Raw genomic sequence first — 19,731 nt, 5'->3', positions numbered from 1 at the left:
TGAAAGTTCCCTCTTCGCCAACTGTGATAAGGGGCACGGAAAAACGTGACACAAGTCTATATCGCCACTATTCCACAAAACGCTCAGGTTTGATTTGTTTAAGGAGCTTTAGATACTCCTGTCTGTATTTTCAGAGCCCTCAGTTTATTTCGGTTTAGAAAGGAATGTTAAATGTTAGGGAGATTTAGATGCTGCCCGGCAATGTTTACAAACGTATTCTGCCCTCTCAGGGCCTCTGTACAGGAAAAGATGCAGTTAACACAGAAGATTAATTCTAATTCCTCCCAAATTCGAAAGCGTTCACGCACAGGTTTAGACAAGATGTATATTCATTGGAAAATTTGCCACTGTTATCCTATTTATGGTGGGGAGAGAGTCCTTGGGTTCACTGTATCAATAATTGATCAAATTACCTGTTATCAGAGTAATGGGTATTTTAATACACATATTTCCAAAATGCAAACTTATAACTGACTTTAATTCAACATGTTTTCCAAAACATGTTTTCCAAAGGAAACATGTGAAAGAACAAGAGTTCCTGTATTCTTTCCCATGTGTATGTTTACAGTACATTTAATAATATTTAGTTCAGCTAGCTAAACGTCGTGTAGCTAGCTGAACTAAATAATATTGTGAAGTTGAAGGCTAAAATGGATCCTCAGTGAAACATCAGTAATTTCATCACACAATACGGAACAATTTATGCAGTATTCACTTTGTTCCTTAGTTTGAATTCCCAATAGTTCTCTTTCATTGTCATTATGTCTTATGATCCAGTATTGCAGTAGTAGGAATTAGGAAAGGCAGGGGCCGTCGGCCATTTTGCATGTTAGAATAAAAAATGGCCCATTAAAATTTTGACTTGACGCTAGGGCATTGTCCCATTCTAAATTCAGAAAATGGCTGATATTAATAATCCTGATATGGCCCATTTTCAAATTCTCCATCCCAATCCCTGCAGTAGTATTAACGGAACAGGGTTTGGTTGTTCTGCACTCCCACTTTTCATTTATCAGTGGATGTAATATTATGGGCAAAAACTTTGAAATACATTAAACACAGTCATCAGGCAAAGTTGACTTGATCATCCCAGCATAATGTTTGTGTTGAAAAGTTGGTCTGATGTGTTCTGTATTCTGCCTTCATGGGCTACTTCAGATTGAAAACAGCTACATTCAGGTTGCAAATCACCTTTTTTCACATGCAAGTCACTTTGCATCAAACCTATGAAGATGCTGGTAGGAATTTGGTCTTCAGCAAACCCATGCTTATCATAAGAGGCGGTTGATATGATTAGGTAGTCATGCTTGCTGACACTGTTGATCCAAGGCATGTTATCTTAGTTGTGTAGATCAGTGTATATGTTGTTGATCACTGTATTGTCTGGTTCAGATTTGATCATTTATGACAATGCACCATATAGGTGGAATATTGCTGAGTGCAGCGTAAACAACAAATGTACCAAACAGCGAAAGAAATGCAACTGTCTTTTTGTAAAGTTTTTATATAGAAGACATAAACATGAACACTTCCTTTTATGAGATTTCATTTTTTCAAAAATTGTGTTACTTTTGCTGTTCAGTATAAACAAGCGTAAGCATCACATGCAACAGATGGTGAAGAGTGCTTCTTTTTGTTAAGTTCTCAAAATGATGCTACTAAAAGTTGATCTTTGCCACAAATATGATGTGTGGTCTGGTCATATTTGCACATAGCGTAATGATTCCTTCTGCGTTTTTTCATATAACCCATTGATGTGACATTGAAGAATTTTGATCAGAGAGTACTCAAATGCAGCTTAAATACATTATAAGCTTAGCCATGACTAATTAGACGTGTGAAGGTCCGGGGTAGAAGAGGCCTTCAGCAACAAATGCTTGCTTGTTAAGATGACTCTGCTTGTCGTAAGAGGCGACTATCGGGATCGGGTGGTCAGGCTTGCTGACAAGGTAGACACATCTCAGATCTTCCCATTTGCGCATATCTATGCTCATGCTGTTGATCACTGGATTGTCTGGTCCAGCCATATAGCTGGAATATTGCTGGGTGTGGTGTAAAACTAAACTCACTCACTCACTCATGACTGAGTAAATGAAACTGAGGCAAGTTCTTGTTGGCCTTCCAATGGGTATTTGTGAGTAAATGGAGTAGAGGTTAGTTTCAAATATGAATATCTTATATGAATATAATTTTACAAGTATTTGTGTTTGCTTATGAATTTGAATCATTTGAGTGATATCTTGTTTCAAGAAAAGGTAAGGTCCCATATTTACTTTGTAAAAGAAGCCATTTATGCTCTGGGAACTGTTCTGTTTGTGCCAATCAGTTCTAGTTTTACTTACATACCATTTTAACTGTAATCCATCAGGTGTACAATACTGTATATTATACCGATGAATGTCAAAATGACCCACTGCCAACATAGTTAATCACCAGAACCTGACATTTAGTTGCTTGAAAATCTCAAGTAAATTATTAATCGAGTATGTATTGAATATTTCTCTGTTGTAGTCTGAAATGTCATTTTGCTCTATCACAGTATTTCCAAATACCTGAACATGTAAGATTGGTATTATTTTTTATGATAAGGTCATGTATCGATAAACTTTACTTAGAATTGAATAGGTATGAGAGAAAGATTATTTGGTATTTCATGAAAATGTTACCTTGTAAATCAAGTTAAATTTAATATTTGTGAAGGACATGTTTTTCTGTTTAGTCAGTAAAATGAAAGAGTTAAAGTTTGACAATGGGGAAAATGCCTTTCTGGGATATGCCCAGGTGTTCATCGTTGCAAGATTTGTTAAGCATTAGAGAACATTCAAATAACAAATGTAAACTTTGATGATCTTAATAATTGAAGCAGGAAAGATTTAACCCGTGGATGATTCCTTCCATTCAGTTCCCGGACACTGACCGACTTAAGACACGTTAACCTACTTGCACCATGTGCAACATAAGATATAAACCTTCTTGCACCAGATAAATTCCAGATGCACCACTTTTATTGCAGTGTGTAATGGAAAAAATTTGATTATGAATTATTTAGATGTTCTATTCAAAAGTTTGCCCACTCAAAAATTGACTTGCACCTGGTAATAACTAGGTTAAGTTTTGTAAGTTTTGGTTGCACTAGTTCAAGTAACAGCGCACTACCCTACCAAATCACACCGTGCAGCATTCTTTATGTTGTGTACATTGATGTACAAGTATGTGTGTGTACACTATGTACACTAATGTGTATGAGGGACCTGATTCAAGCACTGTTTATGATTTTGAGGGAACTGAAATAAATATCGCAGATTAGAGTATTAGGTATATGTTGTGATGGAGATTTCTAGTCAGTGTTGTCAAGTCATGACTTCAAAATATGCATAAAATGAAATGAATATGATAGTATTGTCTCACTGAGCATGGCAGCTGCTGAACAATCAGAATATGTCACTGATGTATGTAGACGTAGCAGAGATTTTAAACCAAAAGTCACTGTGTTCTGTAATCTGATTGGTTGAAAAACATGATCAAATGGTATTTGATTCCTGGAAACCGCAAGACTGTTCGCTGCATGCTGACACGTAGAAACTTCGCACACAATTGGTTTCTTGTGTCATCAGCAGTGGTGACGTCATTCAAATCATATTGTGACGTAAAGTTAGAATGACGTCACAAATGAGCAGCTTCAAATGCTACCATGGGAACCAGCTGAAACGGCCAGCTAATGACACTTCACTGCTGTACTCGTACTCGATGTAACCCTTTGGTTTACTCCTTGGTTTGCAATGTTGATAAACTTTATGTGTTGGCCAATTTCTGGGTGTTACTGAGTATTTGAGGCAAGGGAATATTTCATTTGAAACCTCCAGCTGACGCCTTTGGGTCGAAAATGCATTCCCGTGCTTCAAATAGTCAATAACACCTGCAAATTGGCCAACACATGATGTTTATCTCTTTTTTGCAGTTTACATAATTGTTTTTAAACATAGCCTATATTGCATGTTGTATGTCAGGTTTTGTAAAATTCAAAAAGATAAAAATGTTTGGGTTTAACTGAGTGTATCACACTGTATATCAAGCTGAACTGTATTTAGTCAAGCTGAACTGTTATCGTAAAGATATCAGGCCTCGATTTAAGAGATGTCAACCTAAGATAAAAACCTAAATGCCAAACTCCAGTTGCAAAGTAGTGTTAAAAATGTCAGAGGTTTCGGTGCACATAGCCATATTCCTGTGATTTAGTACCCATGAAACCATTGCAACACAAGGACACAGCTGATCCCTGTTTACATTAGCTGTGGTAGCTGAGACCTGTGTAGGAATAGCAATGTATTGATGCCATAGCTATTCAAAGTTAAAAAGAAAAATGAGCTTACATATTTATGCCGATAGTATTAAACCAGAGTAAATGCGTCATGGAAATAGGATGTATTTTTGCTTAATGACAGTATGATGATGAAGATGTGTATTTTCTCCAGAAATGCTGGGCTGATGGGTTTGTTGTGAATGAAGATGAAGAGCCATATAGCCTCAGTGGTGATAGCCAGCATCTTCAGTGTATCAGCCTCTCAAGTTGTTTCAGCTGCTGTCATTGGTATGTATCCTAGTTCCACATGCTCATGTTGTTGGTCACTGGATTGTCTGGTCCAGACTCGATTATTCACAGACTGCTGCCATATGGCCGGAATATTGCGGAGTGCGGCGTAAAACTAAACTGACTGACTCACTCACTTAGGCATGTGAAGATTCAGGTTAGAATTGGTCATCAGCGACTCATGCTTGTTGTTAGAGGTGACTAACGGGTGATCTGATGACTTGGTTGACAAACGTCGTCTTATCCCATTTGTGTAGATTGATGCTCATCCTGTTGATCACTTGATTGTCTGGTAGAGACTCCAGACTTGTAGCTGGAGACCCAAGGAGATCCGGGTCTGGCAGTATTGGCTTCCATACACACCGGCACTCTATCTACATCAGCACAACATTTCAGTCACATTATCATTTAGAAACATCTGTAAACATCGACTTCTGTCTCTACTCAGGATATCAGCATTGCTTTTCAGTCCCAGTGGACAAATTGTTATGAAAACAAATCCGTAAAAAAAGGCTCATGAAAGACACCACAACCCTTATTCAAAGACGTTAATGCTCAAGTAACAGTACGACAGTGAACTTGCGGTGTGCGTTGGCGTCATAAGCAAACTGCCAAGTTTATACCAGCACTCTGTCAAAACTGGCATTTTTATTTGGTCTCAAGTGATGCTGGTGTTGACAGAGTACAGTGTATTTGAATACTGTAGTAATGTTGTCATCCTCTGAACTGCATTTACAGAGTCTTTAACCTCTTTAACTCACCTGCCACCTGACTCAATATATATGATTTATTTGAGATATCAAATTATCACTTATTGCCAGCTGCCATCCAGCATGTGGGACTGAAATCTGTTTTGATCATTCCAATGAATTTTGATTTGCTAGGAAAGAACTGCTCAAAAAGTGCTGACTGTGGTTGGAGAGCTGCCTGTAATACAACCAGTTCCCAGTGCTACTGTGCCAGCGGTTACATCCTGCACAGCAATGGCAAAGATTGCTTGAATGGTGAGTAAGAGTTCTTGCCATTTGGGACGGTGGGGTAGCCCAGTGGTTATAGAGTTCCATGCCTCGATATCGCTTAAAAAAATAATGCTGGTGCATTTGTGTGTGTTTATGTATTCAACAGCGTCTGTATGGAGGTTCGTACGTCGCGATTCTTGTTAGCGCAGTATCTCATGGACTATTGTACCCAATATCTTCAAAATTGGAGACAGCCTACACTGGGGGATTATGCAGACACCAGTCAGTTTTGGTGACCTTGTCCTTGTTTGGCCAATTTTCAGATTCATGTTAACATGATATCTCATGAACTTTTGTAGCCATTATCTTCAAATTGGGTGACTGCCTACATTGGTAGATTATGTAAACACCAGTCAGTTTTGGTTTCCTTGACCATATTTTCAAGGCCTATGTTATCAGTATTCATTGTTCGTTAGTGGTGGGGACCTTGCCAAATTTGTGGCAAACAGTTGTCTCTTGTTAAGATTGACATTTTTTTATCATGACGGTAGCTGACTGAAATACTTGTTAAACCAAACGAAAAATTATTGTTATGTTTTTTGTTTCAGACAGCTGCTCTGGTGTGAAAGACTGTCTGGAGTGCTTGTCAGGGGATGTCTGTTCAAGGTTAATAAGTTTTGCTCAGTGTTTATATTGAACATTCACCAGTGAGGATCCAGTTAAACTGATCTTCAGTAACCCATGCTTGTTGTAAGCAACCAACGGAATCCGATGGTCGAACTGGGTTGATATGTCATTGTATCCCAGTTGCAAAGATTGATGTTCTAGCTGTTAATCACTGGATTGTCTAGTCCAGCTCCAATTACAGCTGCCATGTAACTGGAATATTGCTGAGTGCAGCATTAAACTAAACTCACACCCTCACTCACCCACTCACTCAGTTCAGTAGATTGTTGCACCTATAAATAGACCTTTAGCTTCAATATACCTCAGAGGCATTAGATGTAAACTCTTTATTGATTGATTCATTCTAAAACGTCAGAATAATGTCTTTGAAATCCTCTCTCTGCATCCATGTTAATGTCATCTCAGGTACTTAAATATACTGAACTGCAACAGAAACGTAACTCTGTCTTTCTTGTCAAGTTTTTAAATAGAAGACACATGACCGCTTACTTTCATGAGATTTCATTTTTTGAAACTTACGTTTCTTTTGCTGTTCAGTATACATCACAATGTCACAAGTATTGAATATTTTTCAGATGTGTGAGCTTCATCTCCAAAGATACCAGACGCTGTGTCTCAGTGTGTAAGGGCAAGGCAGAAATAACAGAAGAGGGGCCATTCCGAGGCAATGTCTGCACTGGTCAGTACTTGATGTTGGTCAGTGATATTCAGAGACAATGGAAAATCAGGAACCCTTGTATACAAGTTCAGGGCCCTGTTCTTCAAAGTGATTATGTCTCTGCAATAGTTGTAAATCACTACAATCCAATTGTAATTATTACTTACAATTTCCCCAACACAATTGTAAGTTACAATAGTTGTGGGCCTCAGTCACTTCCCTAAGTTGCTCATGACCATCTGTAACTTACTTACGATTGATTGTTGTGTATGAATGAGATGGCAACATTTGTTGTAATTCATAAACAAGGGAGACAGAAATTTGGCCTTGAGAGGATATTTCATGACCTTAGTCGTGTTCTTGATGTTTACAATGACGCTGAAACATACCACAATTTCCCCTTGATTTACAGAGATGCCAACCTCAACGTTTTTGTCGTAGTCCCTATGAAATTTAACTTCAAACTACGCCAATACGAATCCACTATAAATGTTATGAAATTTGAATAAAATGCACTAGAATTTGGATATATAGACAAAAACATATTTTCAACGATGAAATACATTTTCGGACTTCACGTACCTTCCATTCATCAAATGACATATTTGAACTGGAATGATTGCATGTAACAAACGTAATTTTAGCGAAGGTGATCTCAATACCTTTGCGATTTAACACATTTAGTTCTGCCGGAAATAATTTAACCACGTGACCATAATATCATTCATTTTTTTCCTCAGTATCCATCATGATTTTGTTCATTTAGTTAAAGTTCTAATAATTGTATGGTCAAACTACTAATTTTGAACGTTGAAACTACTATTTGCAACACTTTGGGGTTGGCATCTCTGTATTTAAGCCATCATGGTTGCCAAGAAGGCTCCAAATAAGGTTGACTGATGACGTGTGACCTCCACAAGAATACCAAGCTTATTTGCTTAAAAGTTAGACCTTCTGCTCTTCTTTTTCTCGGACATGATCTCACACTTAATTCCTGTTTTGAAAGGGGAAGCAATTCTCACCAAACATTCGTGCAGAAGATCACAAACCATTGTATACAATAGGAAGCAAAATATTGATTTGGCTCAGTTGGTCATGATTTAATAATGACTGACAAATAATGCCTCAGAGATTGCCTAGTGGCAAGGGTCAGTATGAGGTTACTACATGATGTGTTTAAAGAGAGCTGAATTATCTCCAAATTTGACCATGCTACATTGAACGTTTATCAAATTGTGTAGCAACTGCAATACTATGTTTGTTAATTTCTGTTTTTATAAATCATTGTTTCAAATTGTCTGTGGACAATGATTGAGAAAGAAGCTGTTTTCAACAGCAACAGCTGTCAATATACTTTTGTGGTTGAATCTTTCATACTAGGTGTAGTCAATGCCGACAGTTCATTCTGTGAATGTATGAGCTGTGACAGTTTGAATGCCTTGTGCTGATGAAAAACATTATAATCAACATCATGAGCATGTCCACCAAGTCAGTGAGCCTGATCATTCGATCCTGTTAGACGCCTCTTACAACAAGCATTGATTGTTGAAGACCAATTCTATCTGGGATCTTCTCATGTTACAGAGACTAATAACAACACTGATATCATCCCCATCATTGCGGGGGTGGCGGCAGCTGTGTTGCTGTGCTTTATCATCACCTTGGCTGTGTGCTGCTATTTGAGGAAAACCAGGTCAGTTCTGGACGATGTAACTGAGGCCATGTCCAGGTTGAAAGTGGGCAGAGTCATTGTGATATTTAAACCCAACTCTACCAGAGGAAGGCTGTTTGTATTGAAGAAATTGTGTGAACTGGAACACATTGTGTTATATGATAGTTTTCTGCTATTCATTGTATTCGGAGATTATGTGTGCTGATACACATTGTGTCAGAGGAGAATAGGTGAGCTTGGAAGGATGGCATCAGAAAAGATTTTGTGTGCTGGGTTAGATTGCATCTTAGAAGACAATGGCGAATGAGTGGCTAAGATGCACATAGCCAGAAGTAAAGACCTGTTTGTTTATCCAATGTTGCACATGATTTTGATGTTACCATTCCCTTAATCTTGATAACATTTCTCTGTTTGCAGGAAGAATGTCAATCTTCAAGAGAAGAATTATGAATCCAGAGAACTTGAAATGGGCAAAGTTAAACAGGTGAGTGCATCATTAGCATGGAGGTTTTCAGCAATATTTCAGCAATATTCCAGCAATATCACTGAAATGAACTTCACTTTACACCTATGTTTGGAATAGACAATCAAACATGTTGCCTGCTAGGTTAACTGTCTGTTCAACAAGGTGAGATTGGTGATGAAGGTGAAGGTGTAAAGGACGGTGATCATAATGCATTGTGAACATGCAGGACAGGTGCTCTGTAGTCCTTTGTGGTCATGTCTGGGAATTCAGCTCAGTGACCAGCATCTCAGTTTTGTGAAAGACTGTCCTTATTTTGAGTGAGTTTTGTTGTACGCCCGACTCATCAGTTTTTGAGCTGTATGGCGGTGGTGTGAAAATAATCAAGTCTGAGTCAGACAGTGATCAACATCATGAGCATCAACATCACGAGATACGATGACGTGTGTCAACCAAGTCAGTGAGTCTGACTACTAGATCCCACTATTTTCCTCTTTTGACAAGCATGGGTTACTGAAGACCAGCTCTAACATGGATCTTTACTGGTGTCCCTAATTTTTGAAACTGATGTGATATTCAGTACTATCACAAGATTAAGGACAACAGCATGTATTGTGTATTCTTGTCTTTTTTGTCAACGTGAGTTGTGAGGTAGCCTATTGCTTGAAGTGTTTGCTCTTCATGTCAAAGACTGAGGTTTGATTCCCCACATGTCTACAGTGGGTTGTGAAGCCCATTTCTGATGTACCCTGCCATGTTATTGCTTGAATATTGCTAAAGGCGGAAAAAACCCATGTCAGTCAGTCACTCACTCACTAATATGTGAAGAAGATGAAAAAGTATCATCATATTTTTGAAAGTGATGTAATATTCAATAAGATTTAGGACAACAGCATGTATTGTGTCTTCTTTCCTATTTCAACATGAGAGGGGCGGTAGGGTAACCTAGTGGTTAGCACTCATCACACCAAAGACTGAGGTTTGATTCCCCACATGGGTACATTGTGTTGTGAAGCCCATTTCTGATGCCCCTAAAAGTGGCATAAAAACTAAGTCAAGTCAGTTACTCACTCACCATCATGTGAAGAAGATGGAAATGTACCCTCATTTGGCAATCTCATCTGCTATTTATATAACAGAATCACTAATCACCTCGTGACACTGAGTTCATACATGGGCTTGGATAGCCCCAGGAAGCGGAGGCCATAATAGGAAGAAATTCAGATACAGTGTGAAACAATGTTTGTTGATACTTCCATAACTAAAGATAGCATATTGTGATGTGCATCGAATCGTATTGTTCAAAGATACCACAATACGTATCATATTGTGAATTTTCTGTATCACCTCTAGTAATTGTCATGTCAAATGTTACTTTAGAGTGTTTTAATTCTGTCAGCTTTGTGAAAATATTAGTCTGGAGTTTGTTTTTGGTATTTGTTTGAGAAAGGAATCATTTCCATATAAAACAAAGTAACTTTTCTTGTATAAACATTGATGCTTTTCTATTTTCAGTTTCCTGTTTATGACAACAAAGGATTTGGTAAGAAGTTATGAAACTGTTCTAACATTAATGTTAAATGATAAAGACAGAAAAATGGCTGAAAAGGATTTGATAGAGGAAACACTTGATCTTCAGATTTGAAATTTAACTATTGTACCCAATGTCTTCAAATTTGGTGACAGCCTACATTTGGGGATTACGCAGACATCAGTCGATTTGATTGAACTTCACCTTATTTTCAAGGACACCACCACTCTTTGACCACTTTTCAAACTCTTTTTAACGCGATATCTAAGGAACTGTTGAACCCTATGTCTACAAATGTGGTGACAGCATACATAGGGGAATTAGGCAGACACCAGTCCGTTTGGGCTACCTTGATCTTATTTTCAATATGAGCATGACATTTTGTCCACTTTTCAATCTTATGTTAATGCAGTATCTCATGAAACATTGCAACCAATGTCTTAAATTTTGTCTGCAACCTGCTTTGGGTGATTATGCAGATACCAGTCTTTTCGCGCATCTTGTGTTTGACCAAAAAGTAAGAGGTAGTGAATATGTTATAAATGTTTCATTAGCAGCGGGGCACATTGCCATGTTAGTGCAAACACTTGTGTACTTGACATCTTGCTTATGTCAGAAACTGAGAAACTGAAAATTATTTAAGTCGTGGTATTTTTCCTCCAGAGAGTGAGAGTCAGCTGAGCTTGCGTCAGAATGTGATTGACTCTGATGTGTACCTGCAACAGTTGGAGCAGTTGCGTCCCCACACAGAGACACTCATGATGGTGCTGAGTCAGATACGCCGCAAGCTACGCGGCATGGATCAGTCTGACCCCAGGGTGCCGACATACAAGTAGGCTGATTTATTGAGACTTGTTACTCTTCTATTTCTGCCATCATTAGTGACATGTAATTGTTGCAAACACTGGAGCTCTATTACATCAGAGCAAGTCATCCGTGCACTTTTTCCTTATCCTGACTCCTCCTTAGATGCTTGTCTCCCTCTTCAGTATGGAACTTAGTGGAACACTTGAAATCCCTTGAAGTTCCCTTTCTTCAAAAAGAAGTATAATCACGCTCACTCATGGGTAGCCTCCCCATCCTCTACGTTTTGGCACCAATATCGGTTACATGACCAGCCATATTTGCCTCTCTCCTAAAAATCATAGTTCAAACACAAGGATCTACTGGGAAATCCAAGTGCCATGAAGGGCAAATTGGGAGGGTTGTCCTCATGAGTCTGGATAAGTACAAAATATCTATTTTATTCAGAAAATTACATATTTGGCTGTTGTCACACTAACTGTTTTCAGATTATCACAGAAAGTCCTTCATTGTCAACTGTCCATCATCAGTTGTGCTAGAACCAACATGACAATTTCCAAAAGATTACGACACACGAAGTAAATTCGCACAATAAACTGTTTTAAGATACGGGGCATCTACATAAGAATGAACTTGACCCGAGTGAACATGTCTAGAGCCGTATGGTTAATGTTTTGTATGCATCAGTGTCACCCAGAGCGCCAGCACTCAACCAGAATGGTTTACACAACGATGTTCAGTTACCTGTTAGCAGTCATTAGAAGATTTGTTTCCATTATTCGAAGTTAGGCTTAAAATGGATTTTGAAATTTCTGTTGACAAAATGACATTGCTTGAAAAGTCAGATAACATGACTTAGGGTCTGTTTCTCAGTTTCAAATCATGCCCCTTTCTTATTTTTTGTAATGAGGATTCCAAGGCAGAATAATTGTAACATGATAACCCCTGCTTGTAAAACATCATTTAGATTTATGCTCAGCATTGTGACTCACATGGCTTAATAGTTAACTTCCAGTTTGGCCTGATCCAGATTTGATTTATTGCAGATTCATCTGGAGTTTGTATATTACTGACTGGTGTCAAGTCATATACCTATCACTTATTTTTAGTTTAAGAAATTTGAAAGATGAAGATGTAAATGTTCACGCAACATTATAAACGATATCATGATGTGTCGTCTTTGTTAGGGGTGTCATTCATCAGCTGTGTCGAGTCTTGGTGCTGCTCCACAAGAAAGACCCTACAGTCAGTATTCCTTCAGATGCCCTTGGTCTCATAGAATGGGCACAACAGATGCTAGAGGACCACAGAGAACAGGAGGATGTGAGTGGTAGCAATTGTTGGGGCGAGAGAGTGGGGCATGTGTGCAGAGTGGGCAAAACAGATGCTAGAGGACCACAGAGAACAGGAGGATGTGAGTGGCAGGAGGGGGTTGGGGCGCAAGAGTGGGGCACGTGTGCAGAGGGGGCACAACAGATGCTAGAGGACCACAGAGAACAGGAGGATGTGAGTGGCAGGAGGGGGTTGGGGCGCAAGAGTGGGGCACGTGTGCAGAGGGGGCACAACAGATGCTAGAGGACCACAGAGAACAGGAGGATGTGAGTGGCAGGAGGGGGTTGGGGCGCAAGAGTGGGGCATGTGTGCAGAGGGGGCACAACAGATGCTAGAGGACCACAGAGAACAGGAGGATGTGAGTGGTAGCAATTGTTGGGGCGAGAGAGTGGGGCACATGTGCAGAGTGGGCAAAACAGATGCTAGAGGACCACAGAGAACAGGAGGATGTGAGTGGTAGCAGGGGTTGGGGCGCAAGAGTGGGGCACGTGTGCAGAGGGGGCACAACAGATGCTAGAGGACCACAGAGAACAGGAGGATGTGAGTGGCAGGAGGGGGTTGGGGCGCAAGAGTGGGGCATGTGTGCAGAGGGGGCACAACAGATGCTAGAAGACCACGGAGAACAGGAGGATGTGAGTGGTAGCAGAGGTTTGTGCGCGAGAGTGGGGCATGTGTGCAGAGGGGGCACAACAGATGCTAGAGGACCACAGAGAACAGGAGGATGTGAGTGGTAGCAGGGGTTGGGGCGCAAGAGTGGGGCACGTGTGCAGAGGGGGCACAACAGATGCTAGAGGACCACAGAGAACAGGAGGATGTGAGTGGCAGGAGGGGGTTGGGGCGCAAGAGTGGGGCACGTGTGCAGAGGGGGCACAACAGATGCTAGAGGACCACGGAGAACAGGAGGATGTGAGTGGTAGCAGAGGTTTGGGCGCGAGAGTGGGGCATGTGTGCAGAGGGGGCACAACAGATGCTAGAGGACCACAGAGAACAGGAGGATGTGAGTGGCGGGAGGGGGTGGGGCAACGGGGTGAGACACAGGGGGTAGAGTGGGCAGAACATATGTCTGCCGACTACAGAGAACAGGAGTGTTGGCAGGGGGTGGGGCAAATGGATGGGGTACAGGGATGGGCATGGAGAGTAGAGTGGGCACCACAGATGCAGGAGGACCACAGAAAATGGGATGGTGGAGATATGAGTTTTTGAGTGATTATAATCAATAGGGTAAATTATGTGAAGAAATTCTTAAAAGATATGGGATTAAAATTGTTGATTTTAGTCTAGTAACCTTTATGGATGGACAAATATATTTTTCATTGGAACATATTCAAAATTTGGTTAGGACCATTAAAATGTATACAAAGGAGTGTGTCAACCTTTATTTCACTTCACAGGAAGAGCAGAACATATCAGAGGGTCCCATCAGTAAAATCTCGTACATCGACGTTGACTTGGAGCACATGAACTCCCCTGTGTACGCTACCCCTGGGGGCAAGGATGGCCAGTCAGGCCATCCCCTCAGCTCCAGCAACACATCAGGCTACTACAGCAGTGTCCCAGTGCCCATGCCAGAGATGAACAATATCGGATATGCCACAATCAACCGAACACCCACCAATCCTACCTTATATAGCTCAAATAAGAATGTTCTTTCCAAGCCTGGGTCTGTGCAGAAAGTGAACAATGTGAAATCTCGATCCCGTGTTGTTACCAATGCTGGGTACTTTGCCAATGGACGATACTATGACCCCAACCCCCAGCCTGTCGTCTATGCCCCAGCAAGCTCCTATAGTGACAGAAGTGCTGGCCCTCTCTCAACATTCACTGGGGACTTGCACAGATCAAGATCATTTTCAGAAAGTGATAACTCTAATTCTGTGTAAGTACTTCTTTGCATTCTAGAAGGTCTCTGTAGTCTGTAAAATATAGTATCTGTCCAGAAAAATGAAGGCCAGTGGTTCTTATCTCAGCTGTCATAGAAAAAGACATTTATATATGGTAATTGTATGGTGGCCCAGTTGCAAAGTGAAGTATACTTCTATACAGAGTTGACCCATGAAGATCTGGGTTAGAAGTGATCTTCACTAATCCATGCATGTCGTAATAGGATTTTGGTGGTGAGGCTGGCTGACTTTGTTGACACGTCAGTGTATCCCAATTCCATGCATGCATGCTCATGCTTTTGATCCCAGGATTGTCTTTTCCAGATCTGATTATTTACAGACCGTTGTTGTACAGCTGGAATATTGCAGAGAGCCTTGTAAAACTAAACTCATGCACTCACTAAACAAAGTTATGTCCCTTTAAGACAGAAGTCATTAGTCATGGTCATTGAAAGTGGTTCAAGCCTGATTTACTGTCTTGCTTTCTCAGCACCCTATTTGTGCTCATTGATTTTAGAAAGTGTTACACACATAAACCGTGAACAACTTTGCTGTATTGCGCTTTTACTGTATATCAAATTTTCAATTCCAGCAGAGGCAATGAAGAGGATGATAAATTAAGTGAACTTGACCCCTTCCCATTTGACCCAAGAGATGCTACAGACCCTGTGGAAGTCTAACAAGGAGTTGTCTCCCCTGTTGAATACCTAGCTTTTGGATGGCAGACTGAAGATGACCACTGGCTCCTACGTAGATTTGGCAATACATGCATTGTGGCACAGTGCTAACTCAATGGTTTATAGTGTGATACAAATTGCTGCAATTTTTCAATCAGTTTGATACAAATTGCTGATTGTACAAATTGTTCATTTAGTGACATACAAAATGCTGACTGTTTAAATGTCTCAGTGAGATATCCAATGCTGATTGTTACAGATAATACATGGTTTATGCAGTCCAAGAGAATTATTTCAGTTCCTGTCAGATTTTCTGCATGGGTACCCTCCTCATATTCATGACGGAAATTCCTGCACATTCTACTCTTATGTTACCAACATGTGTCCTTACCAACATGTGTTATGTCCTTGTCATCATGTTCGATGGCAGTATTTTACTGCTGCTGCCTTTGTGAATCACATTTGATTTGATGATCACATTTCAAGCTTGTCATGCTTTCTCATGTTGAGAAGATGTAGCTGTAGGAATCTGTCTCTAAGTTTCCAGGTAGAACCAGTGCATCTAAACCCAGGGCATTTGACATCTTTAGATCCTTGTGAAGTTGAGAAGAGTCTCAGCTTCTCAGGTACTGATGTTGAACTAAAACAGTCTACGTGAAAAAGTGTTTTTATTGTTTTTGTAACATACATCTTTATCCTTTACAGGGAAAATCACAAAGCTTACTATTGGTTTAAAACAGTGACTGTCTGAAAATCCAGATATTGATATTTTTAATCCTTTTAAATACACTGCAGTCAGAGGATGTTTGAATGTTAGAGTTTTGTATTTTTAAGAATTTTACATTTATGTTGGACCTCTTGTGTTGGAACAAAGTTCATTGTTACCTTGAAACTGAAATTACATTCCAAACATTATGTTGTTTGCTGCTCAGAATATTTTTTATCAGGAAGTTTTTATGTTCTGAAAGTGTACAAAGTTCTAATTCACTGAAAGATGAAGATGTCCAGCTGGTGGGACCTACAATTTGTTTCATGCATCAGAGCTCTCACACTTAGGCGATTTGATGATCTATTTGATTTCTGGTGGAACTGTAATGCTATATTTCCGTGAAGTGCTATTAAAACATCTTTCTTTATTACACATCCCCAAGCGTCCAGTGTATGGATGTTTTCACATTTTGTTTGTATTCAGTTGATAGAAAGTTTGGGTCTTTTTGAAGTGTCAATATGAATCTTTACAACTTAATATTCAGAAAATAACATGCACAATTTCCTGGAAATTGATATGTAAATTTGATTTACATATAAGTTAACATTCATTCTCAGGCCCAGTTAATGTTGTTAATGTTATTCTGTAGTGTTGTATACCATGAGGTTACTGGTTATGTTGACAACAGATTATGATCTGACAGGTTTAAAAGTTACTGGAGCGAAAATATCTGCTCTCTTCCCTTCAAGTTGATATAATGTTGTCAGAGGTTTTATAGTTATTAAATCTGTAATGATGAGGTAGCTGTTTATTTTTTTGCAAAATGTACACACTTATGTTTCCATATTTATGAACTGGACAAAAATACAGAATGGGTGACATTATGTTCTATTATTCCACACAAACCGCCAATTCTGTTATCAGGAAACACTAGTTTATAATGGGCATGGCCTTTCTTTCAGTTTTTGGAAATATACTGAACAGCAAAAGAAATGCAAGTTTGGAAAAAATGAAATCTCATAAAAGTAAGTGTTCATGTTTATGTCAAACATTGACAAGAAGCCAGTTGTGTTTCTTTTGCTATTCAGTATATAGAAACAAAATAGTAACACTTCATTCACAGTTGAATGCTACAGACATGTTTGCAATTATTTATTTAACATTATACCCTGGATAAAAGTGTTTAAAATGAACTGCTGAAATTTGTTGATTATGCTGCCACTTGTTTTAGCTCCGTGAGTTTCTACTTTAACTGGTTTGTAACACTGTGATGTTCACGTATGTATTACCACGATAATATGTTCACAATGAAGGCAAGGTTTAGTTTTAGCTGTTTATTTTTAGTTAAGTATTATCATGTTGTAGGTTTGTTATCAGTATCAGTATATAACCTTATCATGTATTACCTGTCTGGTATATTTTAGTGCAGGTACGTCAAGTATTTCTCACCATTTTAGCTGCCTTTTGATGTGATCATATTACACCGACACTTGAAAACTTTCACTTTGCCTTTTGGTGTATGCATTCCATTTATTCATTCATATGCCCATTAGACGGTACAGTCGAACCCCGTTTACTCAGACCCCACATATCCAGAAACCCCGGCTTCCGGACGATTTTTATGTGAAACACGTTCATTAATTGTACTCGCTTAACTGGACCCCGTGCTTCCTGGACCCGGACGGCGAATTTTCAAACCATTCCTATAGATTTCCATTGAAAAATGATGCAGTTATCCAGACGGGGAGATATGTGCAACATGCGTGTGTATGTGTCACATCACAATCGTTTGATGATGATTCGCTATTACTATTGACTGTAATATTACTTATTGATATACGTACATGAAATTTTTTTGCTTTCATTTAATTTTCATGTTTTGCTTGTTTGATCCAGTCAACCGGACATCTTGCTATCCGGATGATTTTCGGGTGAAACCAAAATGTCTGGATAAACAGGGTTCGACTGTATATTTTATTTGACAAAGCTGGCATCACATATCATGTATGTTGATACATTCCTGATTATATGCACATAGTACCACATACATGGGTGCTGTTGTACAAAAATACCTTAGCGCTAATACTACCTTAAGTCTATGGTATGGGAGTTTTGGCCACCTTAAGATCACTTTGTACAGGGTCATGTACCTTCATTCATTCGTCTTGCTTCTCAATCAGTGACGATGTCTGCCATGGCAGTCAGTTATCATGATAGATAACATCTACAGTAATACCCCTTTAGTTTAGACCCCTTTAACCCAATGCATATCATTTAAAGGTCATCATGGAACAGTATACAGAGACTGGAGGACCTAGAACATCATGTGACCTAAAAAGCCCTTTCCCTCCCTCAGATTTATTAGAAGAGGGTGAGATTAATCTCAGACTATAACTGTTTTCATATTTAGAACCCTTACACCACAATAGTATGTGACATTTTCTTCATGCGACAAACCCTTTTTTAGATGTGTGAGTATTTTGTTTTATAACCGAGTTAACCTGAAACTGTTAACTCAGAGAGAAGTTGTAAATGGCTCTCACAGACATGTCGTTGATGGCTAAAGTCCCAGATTACACTCAGCCATTTAAATTGTGATACAGGTACAGGACAAACCTATGAAGTGATCCTGTTCAATACTTGTGTGTATTTTTATTTTCTGAGGTGATATCAGGCAGTGTTTCCTGTGCTTTGTTACATTGCCAAATGGTCAGGCTTTGTCTTCCGTGCATATCAGTATGTGATGTAAATAAGGCAATGACTTGAGGGTTCCTGTCTATATTTAACATTGTACATGCTTGCAATAGTGTGAGAGCTTGCAGTAGTATTTAAGAAGTGTGCATAGCTGCTTAATGTGTGTGAAATATTGTAGTAATGTTATACTTTTCTTTTTTGGATCTAGTCAAAATTGGTCAAATCAAACTCGCTTTTAAAGTTATTTTCTGCCTTAGTGGGTTTATACGCCCAGATCCAAGCTGTACATGATGGCTACCAAGGGTATTGGTTGTCCCTTAACAAACACTGTCAGTATACCTATATATAAATGTTGTGAGACTAAAATCAAAATGTTCAAGTAAAATAGAAACATTCTACTCGTTCAGCTTACTGCTTTCCCAGAATTTTACTTTTGGCTGAGAACTATTGAAGTAATCCAATATATTGTCCATCATTTTGTTTACATACAATTTGTCAGACAACTGTTTATTTCTGCAATGTGTATGATGTAGGTGTTTGAAAGGAAATTTTTCATTAATATTTTTCATGAATGTGAAATATGGTTTATGCAAATAAGCCTAGTGAATCTCACCAGAATATTATTTCCAGTTAAGGGAATCGGTTGGAAACACACAAAAGTGTTTTTGTATTTTTCAGATATAAGTGAAATGAGTCTATTCAACACTAAATGTGTAGCTTATCAGACTTGATTATATCAAGTCAGTTCCTTGAGTAAGGGTGTTGAGGTTATTAATCCATCTGCTACTGACAGTGCCTATCAGATCTTCCCACACAATCCTTGCAGAAAACAATATTGGCTGCTGTTGTTCAACTGATATTTTTTATGAAATGATAAGATTTAATTTTTGCTTTTTTTTGTTAGGGTTGGGAATATATATCTCATGTGTACTATACTTTTGAAAGATTTTTGACAAATCATTCAGTGGATGGATAATCTCAAATTTTGTTCAGACTATGGCCAAACTAAGTATTTTCTTGTTCATTATGCTACTCTAAGCTATTTGATTCAAACAGCAGTGTTCATATTAGAATTCT

General features: G+C 39.0%; 1 protein-coding gene across 1 annotated transcript; it reads left to right on the top strand.

Annotated features, from left to right (window-relative positions):
• Positions 1–11: 11 nt before the first annotated feature.
• LOC137284300 (uncharacterized) lies at positions 12–16,171 on the top strand. Its single transcript, XM_067816058.1, has 12 exons — positions 12–87; positions 4,473–4,588; positions 5,473–5,592; positions 6,156–6,213; positions 6,810–6,913; positions 8,477–8,585; positions 8,982–9,048; positions 10,543–10,570; positions 11,222–11,390; positions 12,550–12,685; positions 14,086–14,570; positions 15,167–16,171. The coding sequence occupies exons 2-12, from the start codon at positions 4,501–4,503 to the stop codon at positions 15,252–15,254; spliced, it is 1,452 nt and encodes a 483-aa protein (XP_067672159.1). The 5' UTR covers positions 12–87; positions 4,473–4,500; the 3' UTR covers positions 15,255–16,171.
• The last annotated feature ends 3,560 nt before the right edge of the window (positions 16,172–19,731 follow it).

Source organism: Haliotis asinina, chromosome 5 (assembly GCF_037392515.1).
Source record: "Haliotis asinina isolate JCU_RB_2024 chromosome 5, JCU_Hal_asi_v2, whole genome shotgun sequence".
In the NCBI taxonomy this organism is placed as follows: Eukaryota; Metazoa; Mollusca; class Gastropoda; order Lepetellida; family Haliotidae; genus Haliotis; species Haliotis asinina.
The sequence above is the reverse complement of the archived record's forward strand: the minus strand, read 5'-3'. Positions and strand labels throughout refer to the sequence as shown.